Source organism: Rhinolophus sinicus, linkage group LG10 (genome assembly GCF_036562045.2).
Source record: "Rhinolophus sinicus isolate RSC01 linkage group LG10, ASM3656204v1, whole genome shotgun sequence".
Lineage (NCBI taxonomy): Eukaryota > Metazoa > Chordata > Mammalia > Chiroptera > Rhinolophidae > Rhinolophus > Rhinolophus sinicus.
In genome coordinates, this window is record NC_133759.1 from 2020327 (window position 1) to 2038505 (window position 18179).

Here is an 18179-nt window from a genome sequence, read left to right on the forward strand (position 1 = left end):
AATGCACAGTCTGGCATGAGACCACATTTTGAGAAGCACACACATCAGACTATGTTAAGGACAGTTAATGATGACTCAGCAGCAAGCTCTTGAACATCATCGTTAACATGTAGAATTAGTTTCCTGCAAGGAAGTAAAAGCAATGGTTTTGGAAAGGGCAAGGGAGCTAGCAATAATCAAATATAACTTCCCATCCATTCTCTAAGGCTTATTAGCTGTTTGGTCTTGGGCTGATTTCATATTTTCTCAGTAAGTCTGCCTTCTCAGTATTTTGAATAGTGGTAGGCACTTGAGAAATAGCCAGTGACTGATTAAAATTTCAAAAGAAATAATCAGTTTCGATGATAACAATTTTAATTTAAATTAACAAACATTATTGAACAAGGACTATAAGCCTAAAAAGGGTGATAGATTCAGGGTAATATTAAACCACTGTTAACACAAATAGTCCCTTTCTAAGAGTTAAGTGAAAAACTATGACATATAAACATTAGCATTACTAGCTGGGAAATGTGTCTGATGGCATTTAGATATCAGCAGATATATTTTTAAAATAATTTAAAATGGTTTATTAGCCAAAATTTTAATGTTTTCTGTTGCTGAAAATTCTGAGTTATTCCTAAATTCTAAAGGTCGATAATGCACCCAAATGCTTCTCACATTGACCTCTTCTAATGAAATCAGATAAATAATTGTATTGAGTTAGAAATGTGCTGCCCAGGAGAATAGCTTTGTTACTGTCAATTATGGTCTGATTTCATTGTGAATGTAAATTGAGATCGAGAAACTAGACATTTTAGAAATTAAATAAGATAGCAAATGTCTGCTGTTGGGAACTACTCCAAGATAATGATTTTTAAAAAGAATTCTGAATATGTGCCACGGACCATTCTAAACCCAGATGTGCCCCTTCCAGTCACTTCATGACAGAATGTGGAAGCACTGGCTAATGATAAACCCAGCATCAGTAGCTCGTTTTATACAAATTGTAGTTGACTGATATTCTCTGTGTTTCAAATTGGGTAATTAATTGTATTAGCTACATTCCATGTAATACACACATATGAGAAACAATAATACATTTGCAATGCAACAAACACTGTTTCATTATTGTTAATGGATGTGACGTGCCTACCAATTGTCTTGCCTTTCCTTCCTTTAAAACTGTTAGCATTAAAAATTACTTTTCATCACTTGTTTTTGTACAATCCTGACTACCCACTAGTGTTTTTACAGATGTGTTTTTAAAAGATGGCTCAATTTATAAGACATAAAACTGGGCAGATGCTTTGGTTCTTCCATTTCTTTGTCTCCTCATGAACATTTGATGGTGATATTGTCAAGAAGCTAATCTTGGGGTTTCCCCCAGTTACAACAGCATTCTGATGTTTGCTTTTGACTGTTTCTGATTTTCAGAGAAAATATAATAATAATCATTTTGTGAAAGATTGGAACTTCTTCAGTAACTATCTGTCCATCCTGTGCTCTGTGCCTGCATGCATTATGGGAACATTTAAGTCAGTCTGATTAATGAAGCCTTTATTCTTTTTTCTACTTCCAGCCCCTTTTGAGGGGGTTGGCTGCTTAATGCGGGAGGGGGTGCTAAATAAGACAAGGACTAAACTGTGTGAAACTGGCTTGCCTTTCTCCAACGCCAAGTTTAGTTGCGTCGGGGAGTGGACTTTTCAAAATGCACAGTAAATAGTCACATATGTTATTAAATTAGGCAAATGGGCATTGTAGCCTCAAGCAGGCATGTGATTTCTAAAGTGCATTGAAACTAAGAATGCTAATTCAGGTTATGGTATGATAATTATCAATAGTGCATCAGCATAAAAGCAAATAGCATTTATTCTCATATGTGGATTCTGAGATTGCTGACCATTTAGAATGGAACACTAGGAAAGGAATGCACGCATATTATCAAACACACCCATGGTTTTAGTCATGACTTAAAATGGAAGTACATGGTTAAGACTTGTCCGTTTTAAAGAGCCTTACGTATTTTCTGTTAATTATGTATTTTCCTTTAGAGTGTTTCTCTTGGAGGACGGCAGCCTTAAGATACAAAACGTGAGCAGGTCAGATGCGGGATCCTACACTTGCATCGCTACGAATCAGTTTGGTGTTGCCAGGAACACCGGCAGCCTGGTCGTCAAAGGTATTCCATCCTCTTCATTTGTGCCTAATGAACACGGGAGAAACGTATGCATACCCGAGCCTCACGGCATCAGGCCTGCGTCATGCTGTGCATGGGAAATGCTGGATTTCACAGTGTGTTTACGAGCCATGTCCCTTCTCACTAACATGTGCTCGTCGCCAGCGGGATAGCAGGGCAGTGGGAACGCTTCGGCAGTCAAAATGCTGTCAGCGGGTAGTAGAATTAAAAGCTGCACCGAAAGTATCGGAATTTTCACAAATGCCTCAGTGCAGGGTTGGGGAGGGGTGGTGGACAGTTTGGTAAGGTCAACAGATAATATTTTTGTTGGTTCAGTTTCCTTCAGACACTCATTTTGTATGAAATCTTTACCTGCCTAGAAGGCTGCCAAGTACATAATCAGTTCATTTATTTACAGAACTCTAGTACGCAACTGGTGAAATGCAGACTGTCTTGCACATATTTTACTAAGCAATGTTTTTCAAAGAGAAAAAAATGAAAATATTAGTGTCCCTATGAGTCATTGTTATATGAACAGATAATATCACACAGTCTGGGCTGACAAGACTGCATACTCTGTTCTTTAGACTTTTAAACTAGTGTCACTCTAAATGTCCCTATATAAACCACCAAGGGACGTAATCAGTGTTACAAGTGGTTATGCCCCATCTGATCCTTTATTGAACCTTGGCTCATAATACCAGCATGTTTACTGGGAGGCGTGTCACTTCTAGTATTTCCTGGCCTCCTGGATGATTAAATGACTATCTTGCTAAAGAAGTATGAGCAGCTAATTCAGCTGAAATTATTAAATTTGGCAATTGGTGCTTTATCATCATTTCTATTAAAAATAAATGTATTCAATAAAAAAGTAGTTAGCTGCTATACTTAACTACCCTTTAAAATGTCTCAAGGAAAATAAGCACCCACCTTTATCCCTGGAAGATATTTCTGCCAATTTTGTCTCATCCATTATGGCGGCGATTGTCTGAAACACTCAGGGAAATGTGACTGATAGACTCGTGTCAAAATCCAACTGGTATGGTGCATTTTGACAAACTTCACTTCCTTAAGATTGTATTGTTATCAGATTTTTAAGACAGAAATGGACTTAATGTCTCAAGAAATGTGCTGTAGCTATATTTAATGATACGGCGTTTCTCCAGAAATTTTTTGGTAATACCCAGATACTGACAAGTGTGAATGCTTTATGTTTGAAGAAATAACACGTCCATTAAGACAAAAAGAGAGAGAGATTTATCACCTTATTTCAAATTAAGAAGGGACAGGTGGCTTGCATTCATTTTATTTCAGCAAAACTTTAAAATAGGGTGGAGGAGAAAATATCGTCGCAGTTCGTTTCTCCAAGTACAGACAAATCGAGGGGAATTCAAATATGAAATATGAAGGAAAGAAGACATCAGGAGTAGCAATGAGTTTTCTCAACGAAAGTCTCTGTAGAACTGGACCAATGGTTTGGTTGCTAATATACAATGATCAGGGTCCTTTCACCAGAGATGAAGAAAAAAAATAATTCCTGGGTAGGCTGAGCTGATGAATAGTCTCTTCCTCAAATGTTTCTTGAGCCTTTGGCATCACGATGCTGTCCATTAGTAATTATTGGGAGAAAAATAAGACAAGACTCACATAAGCATGAGAAACTCAGGGCCAGGGCTGCGCTTAGGTCCCGAGGCAGCGATCGGATATTCCGATGCACAGGCAGCACAGCCCTCTGTTTTGCTAGATGAGTTCCTAATTCTTAGGATGGAAACATGTTGATCTATATTTGGGATTTTCCATAAAATGCACTGCCATCCCCAGGTACTTTACTCTCTCTACAAGTAAGAAAGTAACTAAGATTGTTTAGTTTTTTTTGTTTGTTTGTTTTTTAAAGAAGCACTGACTTATATTTTTGTTTATTTCTGGTGTTCTTTGCTAGGACTATTGAAACAAAATTATCCCCACCTGCATTCCTGGTCACCTTAATCATTTCCACGCTTTCTTCTTCTGTAGCACATTTCATCTTTTTACAAACTACCTTTCACACATTTGTGTCCATGGTTTCCTTCTCTGTCTTTCCTTTCCTGTAAAAAGGAGCATAATGAAAGCAGGGATATCACAAATCCTGGAACAGTCCTGGGAAGTGTATGTGTTCAATAAATAGTTGTTGATTAAGTGAAAAGATCTCATCTTACAGCCCTCAGTTCACAAGGATAATTTCCATCCTGACTTCCTTGCTCTAAAACCTGAAAGTTTTCAGTGTTTCAGGGTTTAAGCTTAGACCAATTTGCAATAAATGAGCTTCAAAGGAAAAGAATCAGCTTCTACATAAATGCTCTCACTTTCCCACTATAAGTGTTTGTAGTTGTGTATTTCTAATAGACTGAATGCCCACTCTGCCAGAGGTTTCAAATACGAAGCTCTGTGAAAACCCTGAAGACTTTTTGGCAGAACCAGAGTTCTGGTGGTGTTTTCAGTACAGGCCAGAGGAGGCTCATACAGAAGCAGGAGGCGCCTTCCGTTTGCATGAAGACCAGGTCATTTGCATGGGATTGCTATGCAAATCCAGGCCTAAGCAAAGACTGTGATCATCACACCCTCTTAATGAGGCTGTGACTGCAATTCCCGCTCATGGAGGCAAGTCAGAGGTATGGCTGCCACAGAATTATTATTTTACAACCTACAAAGCCGAAGTTTTAATCTGAGACAGAATTATAATAACAACAATAGCATGCATTGATTCAACCATTTTCTTGACTGTAAGAGTATAGCCATCCGGTTGTTTGTTAAAAAAGGTTTCGTGTGTGCGTGTGTGTGTATGTCTTTGCTCATCTATAATGCTCATCTGATTGTCATTACAGAGTCAAATATAATTTTGTTTCTCAACCCAAAATCAGGGTATAGTGAGTGACCTTACTGGTAATAGGGTGGTAAGGAGCTAATGAGAAATTTCCGTAAAGCTGATAAAACAATCATCTCTCTTTGAATATCCTTATCAGCCTCAGTCATGCAAGAAATGTTGCTAGATAGCATGTAAAAAGATAGTAGTTACAAGAGTGAGATATTTTCCAGCTTAGTTTTTCAGCTGATAGGGCTTATCTGTGTTAAGAGAATTCTGAAGTTATCGGCATTGTATGTCTATTTCTCTTTCACTCATGCAACAGGAGATGCAGTTTTCCATTCAGACATTGAGAGCACAATTAGCACCGGCCGTGCCAGGCCTCAGAAGACACTCTGCGTAATTGAGGGATGCGGAGTCCACAGGGAAGAGAGCTTAAGTGTTTTCATTTTGGAGGACGTGGGTTAAAATTACAGTGTGACATACACTAAGAGGTATATGAAAATCACATAACAAGGGAAATTATTTGATCTGGCATTTGGAAAATTATTAAAAAGCAGAGTAACAGCAGGCTATAAAAATGATCTTGTTTGCAGGCAACATTTGTTTTTGTTTCCCCACTGGAGAAGTTTTGGATGTTCAATTATAGGCCTCATTGCTTCAGCATTATTTTCAACTGAAATGTTGGAACTTGGAAAAGCATATCTAATGTGCAAATTAAGTTTATTGCTGTTCATTTACTTGTTTATTCTTTGTGATAGAGTCTTTATTATACCAGCAGAGAGAGTAGCCTCTCCATTTTCTCCAGCAGAAAGAGGGTGTGCACTAATAAGGTTTCACATTTGCTAAGAGAAATGCCCAGATAGGTAGATAATTGGAGGCTTTGTGTCTTTAAAAGACAGTTGCAAGGATTTGAGTGTTGAGCCCAGATTTATTGATAAGCCCAGCTTTATCGAATTGACCACAAATACAATTTCCCAAAAATGACGACACATGTTGGAATTCACCCGACATCTTGTAATAGTTGAAAACAGCACGACAGAGAAATCTCCTAGTATTGCTAATGTTTTCCCCCAAATGTGTAATTCTACACCCCAATTTTCTGCAAACAATGATTTAAAGCATTTTAATAGAGCAAAGACTTTGATTTAAAAAATTAACAGAAACAATTTTAAGGTAAAAACATGTACAGTGAATTTTTATACTGGCTAAAAATGAAATTATCTTTTCCCTTCTAATATTGAAAGTAATGCTGAGTGAATTCTTGAGAACTGAATTCCACAATATCATCAAGTAAAATGTGAAAACAAACAAAAAACATTCATTTGTGAAACAGAGGGATGTCAGTGTTATTTTGGTCTTCATAACAATTTAGTTCATAGTCTTTTAAAAATGTAGCACATGTCAGTCAGATAAAATTTCCAGGGATGTTAAGCAGCTGTTTTGTTTGTTTGTTTGTTTTGTTTTGTTTTGTTAATTATATATTGTATAACGTAAAAGACAGGTATTAATGCATCATAGGTTTGCACCATTTTTTTTTTTTTAATTGTTCAAGATAGTCTTTCCTGAACAGATCAAACCTATGACTGGCTAAAGTTCTGTTTTGTTTTGTTTATTTTTAATATGCAGAGGGGTGCATAGCTAAGGTTTATTCCATGGGAAGGAGACCAGACACATGCGTCTGCACCACCTGCCAAGTGGTGCAAAGCACAGGCTGGAATCAGATCACTAGCTCTTTTACCGATGAGCACGAGATCGCGGAGGTCGTCTTCTTTGTTGTTCTCATCATTAACTCCCATTTCTTGAGTGTGTCCTCTGTCCCAGGCAGTGTGATGGGTGCTTTCTATGCATCGTCTACTGAACAACACTTCAAAGCAGATAATCACTGTCTCCACTTACACAGGGTACACTGAGGCACAGATGACTAAAACTACTTGCCCAAGATCCCTGTGTCAGTATGCGGTAGAACTTTCCTTTCCTTCTTTTTGACCCTCTGGTACATTCATGTCACAATAACTGCAAGAGACACTTTCACATGACACTGATTAAGTCCAGAGGGATAAAAATATACTTGCAGACAGTAGTACTTCCCCGTAAATACTTCAGCTTTCATTCCTTAAATAAAGATTAAAATTTGCTTATACTCTTTTTCCTTTAAGGTAAACTTTATATATCATGAAATGCATAAATCTTAGTTTATGTTTGGAGCATACGTACACCTGTGTAATGCAAAACTGTCCCAAGATATAAGACATTTCCTTCAGAACTCTCCCTCTGACCCTTCTCAATCCATTCCTGTCCCCATCCCACTCTTATGATTTTTTCCTCCATCCATTTCACACACTTACAATCACACAGTACAGACTGCCATCTCTCTTCCATCACTTGGCATAAACCATTAGCTATCCACTTCCTGTTTCTTACTAAAAAGAAACAAAACAAAAATCTAGCCAGCAGTCGGTTCAGTCTGTACAATAAAAGCTACCTTGAACTGCACGTGCTTTTGTCTTCAGTTTCCCGTCGAAGCTGTACACACGTGTGCGCTGAGGACGTGGTTAGGAGTTGGAAGGTCAGCCCTCTGTCCTGGACTCCATTCTGATGCTCAAAGAAATAGTTAGGCTTCTGTGCTCTCACAGACTCTGCTCCTAACCAAGCAAACTGGTCACTTAGGCTCCAGGACTATGTTTTAGGAATAATGTGTGTCATTACTATGGAAAAGACCCTCAGACACAAGCTCCACTTCTGGTATGTGGACCCTCAGACTCCAGGAAGCAAATTCTTTCAGGCCCCAGAGAGGAATGTAGTTGTGGGCAGTGGAGGATGAGGGGGGAAAAATCACATGACTCAAACTCACCCCAGTTCCCTCTGCTGGCTTCTGCTTTCTCATCTTGTCTCCCCTCACCCCCGTAAATGTTCTGAAGAAAACATCCTCTTTCTAGTCTCCTACCAGTGGAAATAAACTTCCCTAATTCCCTTCCCCATGAAACTACAGAAGGCTTCACCCCATGTTTTACTACAGCCCAGCATCAAGTTATGGGGAGGGCTGTCTGAGCAAATGCTGCCTGTGTCTGAGCAATAGAATCATGAAGCCCCAGGTCGTCATGGCCGACTGTGCATTACCAGCTCTGAACGAGAGCAGCTGGCACGTAGACGCCATTGAGCAGATCCCACAGTGTGTGCTCTTTTAAATAGATGGCAGGCCCTGCTTTATAGTTTGTTACTAGAGAAGCTCTGGGCTTACTCCACATGGTTACTAGCTGGGACCTTCTAGTGTTTCCTTGCATGATACTTAGACATGTTTTCTCATTTAGACAACTCCAATTTTAGACAGTCGCTTTCTTTAGACTGGCCCTTCCTTTGTTTCCTTTACCCTGGGGTTTTGGGTACAGTTTTAAGATTTGTTCTAAGTCATTTACATATTGAAGTGGAAGATGAATGGGTAACAGCACGTGCAGGTGGACTGGGAGGTACTGGCGATGATCACTTTGTGCGGTGACGTGCGTGTGCTCAGCCTGTGGGGGAACATGTACCCAGAGCCCCGCGTAGATTTTAATCTGTCAGACACGTGTCCGGGCAGATAATCTTGCACTTGGCTAAGGGGACATAAAACATCCTAGTCTTATACAACTATGTGTACGAAGAGGACGAGAATACTACATAAAATCTAGCGATTCCTCCATTGCTGGCTTGCTTGAGGGAGAGAATCAGACACCATCGCACCGATTGCCTTGGCTGTCTTCTCCGCGCAAGGTTTATTTCAGAGTTATCAGCTTTGATTTTCCTGTGTCTGCTTTCCCCAGAGTTAGTAATTTTCTTGTTTGGTTTGTTTGCTTAGTTTTCTCTGGCCTTGCCATTAATTCAGTCCTCAGTTTTGTCTCAGTTGCCTCCCCTCAACATAAGCCTGCCCTTATGGGTGGAACCCCATGGCCTAAATGCCGGTGCGTTTTTCTGTCTGACACATGCATGCATTTTGGTAGAATGTACCTTCCATTGGGGTTTTGAGAAAGAATTCAAAAGAGATGCAAGTTGTTTTTTTTGTTTGTTTGTTTGTTTTTTAAGATCTTTCATGTTTGAAATATCTTCTACACTTATATTGGATTCATGATTTAGTTGAAAATAGAAGTCTACATTGGCAATCATGATTCCTCAGAAATTTGGAGGTGCAACTCTGCTCTGAGAGCGGAAACCATTTTGAGTCCTGATCTGCTGTTTGTGACATCTTCCCTCTCTCTCTCTACAAGTCCTTTTTACTAGTTGTCCCGCTATTGCGTGCTGATGGGCAAGTCTGTTTTCAGCCTTTAGACTGAGTATTTGCTGCATTTTATCATCCTGGGGACTCATCCTTCCTAGTCCTGGAAGACTTTTCTGAACCATTTAATAATTCACTCCATTTCCTCTTCTGATATATTATTTTTAAAAGTGAGATTTCCTAAACTGCTACTCCAGTCTATTTCTATCTGTCTGTCTGTAGGTATGTATATATGAATCTATCTACTTGTGTGTGGTTTATTATATTTTATATGTTTAGATATAGTTTATATACATGTATATATGTTATAGATAGATGATAGATAGATAGATAATAGATAATGTGTTTATTTCTCTCTCCTAGAATCCATTTTATAGCTTTTCTGCTCTACCTTCTGGGAGATTTTCTCAACTTTCGGACATTCTGTTTAATTTTTGTTTTTGCTATTTTTAAAAATGTTGTGTCCTTTTATTTTCTCACTGTCCCTTTCTATAATAATTTACTCTTATTTTTCTCTCTCTGAAAATATTGCTGACAGTTTTTCTTTTATCTTTTATTTTTCCTGCATTGTCTCTTCTTTTTTGTCTTAATACCTGTTTTTCAGTAAAAGATGTACAAAGATATTTCATGAATCTTAGTTTTTTGCTCCTATTTAAGGGTGGGGTGCCAAAATCTTACGGAAAGCTCTGATCAAGTGTGGGTGTCTTATTGAACTATTGGACTTCACACTAAGATGACCCAGGGGCTTGGATATTTCCTTGGGAAACTCTTAAGGACATTGTATTTAGGTCTTTTCTCTTAGGCTCATCAAATCCCTGGGATAACTGCCCCTCATCCCCCATCTCTGGTTTCCTGCCTGGAGAGCAAAGGCCCAGCAGCCAGTGCCCTCAGAGCTTGAGGTTACAAGACATGGGTCTCTACTTCTGTCCAAAGTCATGCTCATCTTTCTCCAACTGACATCAACTATCATGCTGTCCAAGCTATCATCAGTATCTTCTGCTGATAAATGGCCTCCATTTTCCAACTGTACACACAGTCTAGTATTGAATATTAATAATATTGGGGAAACTTCTGTCCTGACAAGCTGAAGTAGCTCTACTACAGCAGCGTCACACCACTCCACTATCAACCATGAATACTTTAAGGTATTTTTATAATTTTAAATAAAAATAGAAGTTTGAAGGAAGGAATTATGAGAATAACCAAGGTGTTTGCAACACGAGGGACAATTTTTCTGGAGAAAAAACCCCACAAAAAACAGATGGGTGAGCCCAACACTTCCCAGTGTTCTTCTCCTCCAGAAACGTACCAGTTCCTGAGCTGTATAAATAAGAAATACAAGAAACCAAACAGAAAGCAGACAGTTGGTTGTCTCACAGTGCAAGGAAGATGAACATTTGGGCTCATAATAAGCCATGTAGAATGAGGCCTGCTGAACAACTCATCCTTGAATTAAGACACCTGAAGGACTATGTCCTAATAATAAAAACAGAACAAAATTGGCCAGTACTTAAAATGACTGCGATTCAGACTCAATTCATATCAGTTCCTAAGTAGATTTGGTTGTTTGTCAACTGCCTCTTTGAAAAAGTAAGTCTACCTGGGGAAAATATAATAAAGTAAAAACATTTATATTCTAATCCACAGTGTCTGGCATTCAATAAAATGTTAGCAGGGGTAGCTGGAGCCAGGACCGATGACCAAACCCAGAGAAAAATCAGGCAATAGCGCAGGTCACAGATGATAGGAATATGAAAGTTATTAAACAAGGGTTTTAAGATATTTGTGATTAATATGTTCCAAAAATAGATGACAAGATAAAGAATTTAAGAAGAAAAATGCTATTTATTAAAAGTCAATTGGAAGTCCTAGAACGGCAAAACACAAAAGGTAAAATTAAGAAAAAGTGGATTGCTTTAATACCAGATTAGGTATAGCAGAGAAGAGGATCGCTAAAGGGGAGGATGTGTGAGTAGAAAATATCCCGACTGCAACATGGAGAGAAAAATACAATGGCAAAGACATAAAAGAACATACGGGATATGTGAGATGTGGTGAAAGGTTCTCACATATGTAAAAATGTAGTTCCTCAAAATCTGGAGAGGTGAGAACGAAAATGAGACATGAGCAATATTTAAAGAAATATTTGCCATAGATTTAAACAAATGAAAGCAGGCCTCATATTCAGGAAATGGTCTGAGCCCCAATTTTGATAACTACAAAGGAAAGTTTAAGTAAGCACATAGTAGTGAAACCAAAGGAAAGAAAAATCATCCTGATTAAAAAAAGATACATTATCTTCAAAAGAACAAGACTGGCAGTTACTATAGCAACAGAAACAAGGGACTCCAGAAGACAATGCAATGGCCTTTTCAAAAGGCTGAAAAATAATGCCAGTAACAATTCTATTCCCAGCAAAAATGTCCTCCCAAACGAGGACAAAATAATGATGCTTTTACACAGTCTATCACTTTTAAATCTGCACTATAAGCTAATGAATTTTATACGTGTAGAAGGAATATGATCCCAGAATTAAGTATGTAAATGGAAGAAGAAATTAAGAGCAATGAGAAGGGTTAATATGCTAGTAGGTAGGATAATTTGAAATTCTGAGGAATTAGGAAGAGGACCAAATTTTAAAAAGTGTTTGTTTCTAGTCTTCACAAGCTATCTAGTGAGAGAAAATATCACAGAATTCTGTCACCTGTTTCAAGCGCTATTTATACACACTAGTTTCCTTTATGTTGGTATCATAGCAACATTTCCTATAATGGCAGAGACAAACGAAGGCAGAATCACATGTTTGTAAAGAGGGGAAAAAGTTCGGTAATTTTTCTTATACATTTCTCCATCTTTGGAGAGGAGCTGATAACTTCGGAAACAGCAGTAATTATTCTGAACAGTGACACTGAAAGATTGTCACTCACAGATGGAGGTTTCAACTGAGTTGAGGGTACAAAAGAAAGAAACAAAGAAAAAGTGACCCAAAATAACACTTTCTGGATGGTCAGGACAGACCAATTATATATTTGATTGCCATCCCCGTCTTCTAAAAATATTGTTAGGGATTATGGTGTATAATAGTGTGGTTGGCCATTAATACAGGAACAATCCCACTTGTGTTTAAAGAAATCATGCTAAACAATTTTGACAGAAGTTTTGAAATAATTGGTTTTCATGTCTCCAGAGGTGCTCATAACAAAAGATGTGTTCTGGAAACATCATACACTATTAATGATGTGAATTTGAGTAAAGCTATTTATTAAAAGCAGCATATATTTTATTAAACCTTTCCTTATACTTCTTAAGAATAGGATTGTTAGATCGAGTTATTTTCATAAGACTTTTTTCTCACTGAAATAAATTTAAATTGATAAATATTAAAATTCTGTAATTTTATGAACTCTTCATGAACGTCATTTATATTTAGGATAATCTTCTAAAAGTGATCAGTCTTCATCATTTTAGAAGCTGAATGGGAAAGTTACCCCCCTGTTCTATTTATAAACAGTCACTCCCTCCCATACTTTTCCTTCTGTATCTCTTTTATTATTATTGAACATTATAAACATAGAAAAGTAGAGAAAATACTATAAGGAACTTTCATGTAGGGTTGATAATCATCAACTCATATCCAACTTTGTCTCATCTACACCCTTGCCTACTTCCCCAAAGTAGGGAAACCAGTTTTCTTATCTTAAAAAAAATTACAATCCTAAATTATTTAGAGTTCATATTTAGGTGATTGTCTCATAAACATATATTTGTACATGTATGCTAAAAATCATACACACACACATACATATGTAGGTGTTTTTGTGTATGTGTGTGTGTGTGTGTGTGTGAATCCTTTTCAACCATGAAAGTAATTTTTACAAACTTTGTTTCTCAGAATCCCTTGTATCTCAAGATGGCTTAAAAATGTTCCAAAATCTGGTAAGTGTAGGAAAGCTAGAAGTAAATAAACTTCATTTTTTAATTCGGAATTCCCATAGCTTTTAGCATGCTAAACTGTACTATGAAACTCTAAAAGCCAGTATGGTATGAGGAATTAATTACGGTTACCCTTGGAAGTCCATCTTTATTTTGTAAAACTTTACTAACCAATAACATTCTATCAGATATGACTTTTTCCTGGATCCAAAGCATTAGAGATTTTCTGACAATATATTTTATATAGCTTGGATTTTCCCTAAATAGAAATTTCAGGTTCAGATTTCAAAGCTTGAGGCAATATTTCTCAAAGCAGGATACCTGTCTGACTACATCAAAATCAACGGGAGAAGCAATCTGTTTAGAAAAAAAGAAAAAATCCTTATTTTAGCTGCTGTCCCACCCAGATCTACTGAGTCAATCTTTCTGGGGGGAGATGAAGAATTCACATTTTGAACATGTTCTCCAGAAAATTCTTATGCATGCTAAAAATCTTAAAGTACTGGAGTAGAATTTCTACAAATACTTAAGGAATATGCAGGACAAATAAAATTATATAAAATGCAAAGGAATAACTATCCCTCTGTTTTGTTTCAAGAGGAAAAAGCTTCAAGACTTTTTAAGTTTCACCAACATTGGAGTCCAGCATAGTCGATTTCCCTCCTTCTGAAATTGTTATAATGCAGGCCCGAATGATGTCACTCATCGATACTACCCAAGAGTGCCTCAGTGTTGATAATGACCTCGTGTTAGTGTACATACCTCCTCCGAAAAGGGCACACTGCACGTGTGTACACACCCCTCCGCTCCCCGGGAGTGATGTGAGAGTGATGTGAATGGCTTAAGGAAATCTTTGTGAGATTAGGGTTTCTTAAGAACTTAAAGGGTATGTATGCCCAGGAGGGATCTGAATTTGTGAACAGCACCACAGTTTGCATCCGTAGGGCTGTTGGAGGAACACGCCCCACTCTGCTAGCGTGACTGTCGTGGGCGCTCACCTGCGCTGCTGGCTGGAGCTGTGCGTGGCTGCACAAGTCGGCGCCTTAGGGTAGCAACAGCAGCGTGTGGTGGCTGGAGAGCCACCTGCCGAGGACTGGGACAGTTTTGCACGTGGTGTGGGGAAAGGAAACAGTGGTTAAAGCGGTCTCTCCATGCTCCCCTCCCCCTCGCGGCAGGGGGTACTCAGAGGGGAACTTCGCTCAGATGATCACGTGTCTCCTTCTGTTGGATGATAAGTTTGCCCACATAGAAGCTACGTTTTAAATATAATCCATTTTTCTTACCCGACAGATACTGGTATGTGTTCATACCATTCTGTTCCATGCTTCCAATTTCCTGACCCGCCTCCCTTTTTTCCGGTAAAAAGAGCACATTTTGTTACATGGCGTCCAGGGCTGGCTTCATCGGTGTGCCCCCCAGTCACACAGGACCCATGCCAAGAAATGTCCCATATTTGCTCTAACGCTCTGCGGTGGCTGCGTTGAAATTCTGTCGTTTTGTCTCTGACATTGTGCCCTGTGACTGAAGCCTAATGGGAAGGTGGGCCTTGCACCTGAGCAGGGGACCCAAGCTGGTGGCAACACGCACACCAGCACGTGTCTACGGTTCCACAGCGGCCATCCACGTACACGCAGGCGCAGGGCCGCGCACTGAGCCCCCCGTGTTCAAGCACCACAGTCCTGCCGGTGCACCCACGTTCCTGATGACTCTCAGGAGCCTGGAGGCCCGGGGGTGGTGGGCGGGCGCACCTGGGCCTGAGCTCGTGCTGTGGATGGATGGGGGCAGCCGCCACAGACACTCTGGTGCGTGGCAGCGAGGGCTTCCGGAGAACAAGGGCCTCAGAACGCAGCCAGTGCCAGGACCCAGGGTGGCAGGTCTGCCTGCCCATCTGTCCCAGAGAATGCCTGCCCTGGGCGCCAGGACAGGAACTGTCAGTGCCTGGGCAGTAAACGTTGTCAGGAAAGCATTAACAGTAAAAGCAGACACATGGACATCGCAATAAAGCATATCACAGAGTTATTCAAATTCTTCAAAAAGATTAGAACACGTGGTTTTGAAAATTTGTACAACGTTGCAAAGCTAATATCCACAGGCATAGAAGTAGAAATTAAACTTAAAGATTATTCCACTCAATGGAAAAGAACACTATCTTTAAAGGAAGCTCCAATTATCGTTTCCTTGTCATTGAAGATATGGCAGTAGATTTCATAAACGGGCATTTGGGATTATACACAAATCATGAGGCCACTTTAAGTTTCTTGTACAGCCTCAGCAGGTTACAGGACAGGTCAGAAAAACATTCCATTCCATTGCTTAAATTTGCGTTTAAAATTAAATTCAGTCTTACAGAAAACATAGTTGTATCAAGAGTTAAATCTTTTTAGAAAAAGTCATTCCATGGGGATCACCTCTTCTAGATGTTCTAAAATTAATATTTCAAAAGAATTTATGGGAAATCTATCCCATTGTTGCAACTTGTAAAATACGCTTAACAGTTCCTTAACGGTCGCACCGGCAAGAAAATCCTTTAAAAATAAAAAGTTATCAAAAAGTATTTGTGGTTTTGTGTTTGCCGTAACTGACTGATGTCAATCATATCGCTTGAAAATGAAGTTGCTTAAAACATAAATTCCAAGGATCTAATAAATTTGCAGAAAAGAGAAAAATTTTATGATCAATCAAGATACACCTTTAAAAAAGTATTATTATTGCATTATTATTATTGTTGTTTTCAAATGCTTGAAAACTAACCACATGTAAAAGGGATTAGACCTAAAAGAATCAGGGAAGGAGAAGCTACCGAAACCACTGGGACTTACAGAAAGAAGTTTCAAAGAAGAACAGTCAACGTTGTCTAGACAGGGTAGTGCTTCTCAGACGTTAGTATGTATTACAATCACCTGTAGAGCTTGTTGAAACACAACCCGACCCCACAAGCATTATTTTTTAATGTGTTACATAAAATTGACCCCAAAAATATGTTTTTTGCAATTTGTAAGTTTATGCTGTGACCCTATTATATAAGTAATGCAATATTTTTTTAAGCAAAATGCTTTATAATTGGTGCCTTTAATAGAACTTTCCCCCCATGTTTTGAACAAGACAGCTCACATTTTCATTTCACACTGCGACCTGCACATTGTGTAGCTGGCCCTAAGGACATCTGGGGCTCACCGGTGACTGTGACAACCAGGCTTCGTACTCACTCCTGAATTACTCTCGTCTAACGTTAGGCTTGGCAGCAAGATGGCTGCCCTATCAGCTGTGTTTCTTCTGGACTCAGATTCTAAGTAAATGTCCCTGTCCCCATAGGAATTAGTTACTCCCCCTGGCTAATGCCTATGTGCCTTTTGCTCTCAGCCAAAACAACTCTTTATCAATAAACTGACCCCTCAGGACTCATCATTTTAGTAGAATCATTTACTTGTAACGTATGTCGACTTATCACACTTAAAACCATATATTCATTAATATGATTTGATGAATGCCAGTCTCCCTCTTTAGACTTAAATCTCTGAGAAGGCAGGCACCCTGTCGTTTGTATCTGGTGCTATTTTCAACTTTCTCCTTCTATTGTATTTCTAGTACTTAGCAGACAGCTGAAATTTGGTAGGTACTCAATAAATATTCGTTGTTAAATGATTTAACTAGTGAGAGCCTGTAAACTTTGTAAGTTATGATGCAAATGTTTCTGCTCCATGAACTTTTAGTAATTATGACTGTATTACCAATAAGTTATGTATAGAGTGAAGGATTTGTCTAATTTTGCCACTTTGTGGTGCCATAAATGGAAGGGGTGGCTGTCATTTTTAATGTTTGAAAATTACCTTAATTGCATGATCTGAAACTTTAAATCAGAGTAGTTTTGCTCTCCCAACACATCCAATTAGCAAACCCATCCTCCTGTAAGTGTAAACAAGAGATTAGTGATATATTTTTTTCAGAGAAACTACAAGAAGAAAAATATTCTCTACTCCTAAAAAGTGATCTTGAAACCCTTGTTATTGTTTATTCTTACTTTGGGAAGAGATGTGAAGAAGGCCTGGAATTAAGAATGGACTTAGTCCACACAAGTATTCTTCAAACCTTCCCTCAGAAATGGAATAAAATGTGTATGCATCTATCATAATACATGAAAGAGTATTTTTAAATGTAAACACATACAGATACATGTTGTTAAATCTTATCCATTATATTCAGAAATATAGTATGTGCTTTTATATTTTCATGACTCTTTAATCAGTATGTAATTTGAAACCCAAGATTATTACTTCCACTTTCCACTCTCAAATCTTTACTAAGAAAACGATTGGAATTTTTAAAATGTTAGAATACTTAAACAGTTTAGTGATGAAGTGCAGTGGCACATTAATCCATCTGGACATAGAAATTCACCCTAAGTGCCAGTTTGGTTTCTGGAGCCACATAAAGAAGCCAGAAGAAATTGAATCTGCTAGTCCATCTCCTAGAAGGTTAAATTTTATCTCATGAATGGTCCTTAAGGAAAGATATCCTGGGTCTTCATTTCACTGTTCTGGAAGTTCTTCATGTACAATATTATTTCTCTGTAATTTGCCCAAACATTTAGGTCTTAAATGGAAATCTCTTAAAACGTACTTATTTTGGTAAGATAGTGCATGTGTAAATCCAAACGCATGTCCAGGGCTTCTTTATTACCGAGTTGGCTTCTGGTCAATTCTTAGCCTTCTAAAATCGAAACTATTGACTTTGTTATAAAAAAAAAAAAAAATGTACTCAGAAATGCTCTATCACTATGAATCTCTCTTAATCAGAGAAATATGGGACTTATTCCAAATGGAACACTTGTGGAGTTGTCCTTTGAAACTGGTCAGTGAGGTGCTAGGACTTGTAGAACAAGGGTCGACATTATGGCAGATATTTCTCGAGGGAGTTTTTTTTTTATGATAGGTGTATAATTCAAACATTGTGAAATCTGGATAAAAAGGGAAAACTTTTCATGTTGTATCTTTAGCTAAAAT

The 18179-nt window shown here is 38.4% G+C and overlaps 1 protein-coding gene and 1 long non-coding RNA gene across 8 annotated transcripts in view; one reads left to right on the forward strand and one right to left on the reverse strand.

Annotated features, from left to right (window-relative positions):
• CNTN6 (contactin 6) overlaps window positions 1-18179 on the forward strand; it is a 251908-nt gene that overhangs the window by 212351 nt on the left and 21378 nt on the right. For all 7 annotated transcript variants that reach the window (XM_019755810.2, XM_019755809.2, XM_019755811.2 and 4 more), the window contains one exon: window positions 2034-2161. In XM_019755810.2, the coding sequence (XP_019611369.2) occupies window positions 2034-2161 (128 nt within the window). The remainder of the gene's footprint in view (window positions 1-2033; window positions 2162-18179) is intronic.
• LOC141567143 (uncharacterized) lies at window positions 3449-8515 on the reverse strand. The gene is made up of 3 exons (XR_012489542.1): window positions 7483-8515; window positions 4124-4242; window positions 3449-3761 (listed from the first exon to the last, which is right to left on the reverse strand). It is a non-coding gene; the product is annotated as an uncharacterized LOC141567143 (long non-coding RNA).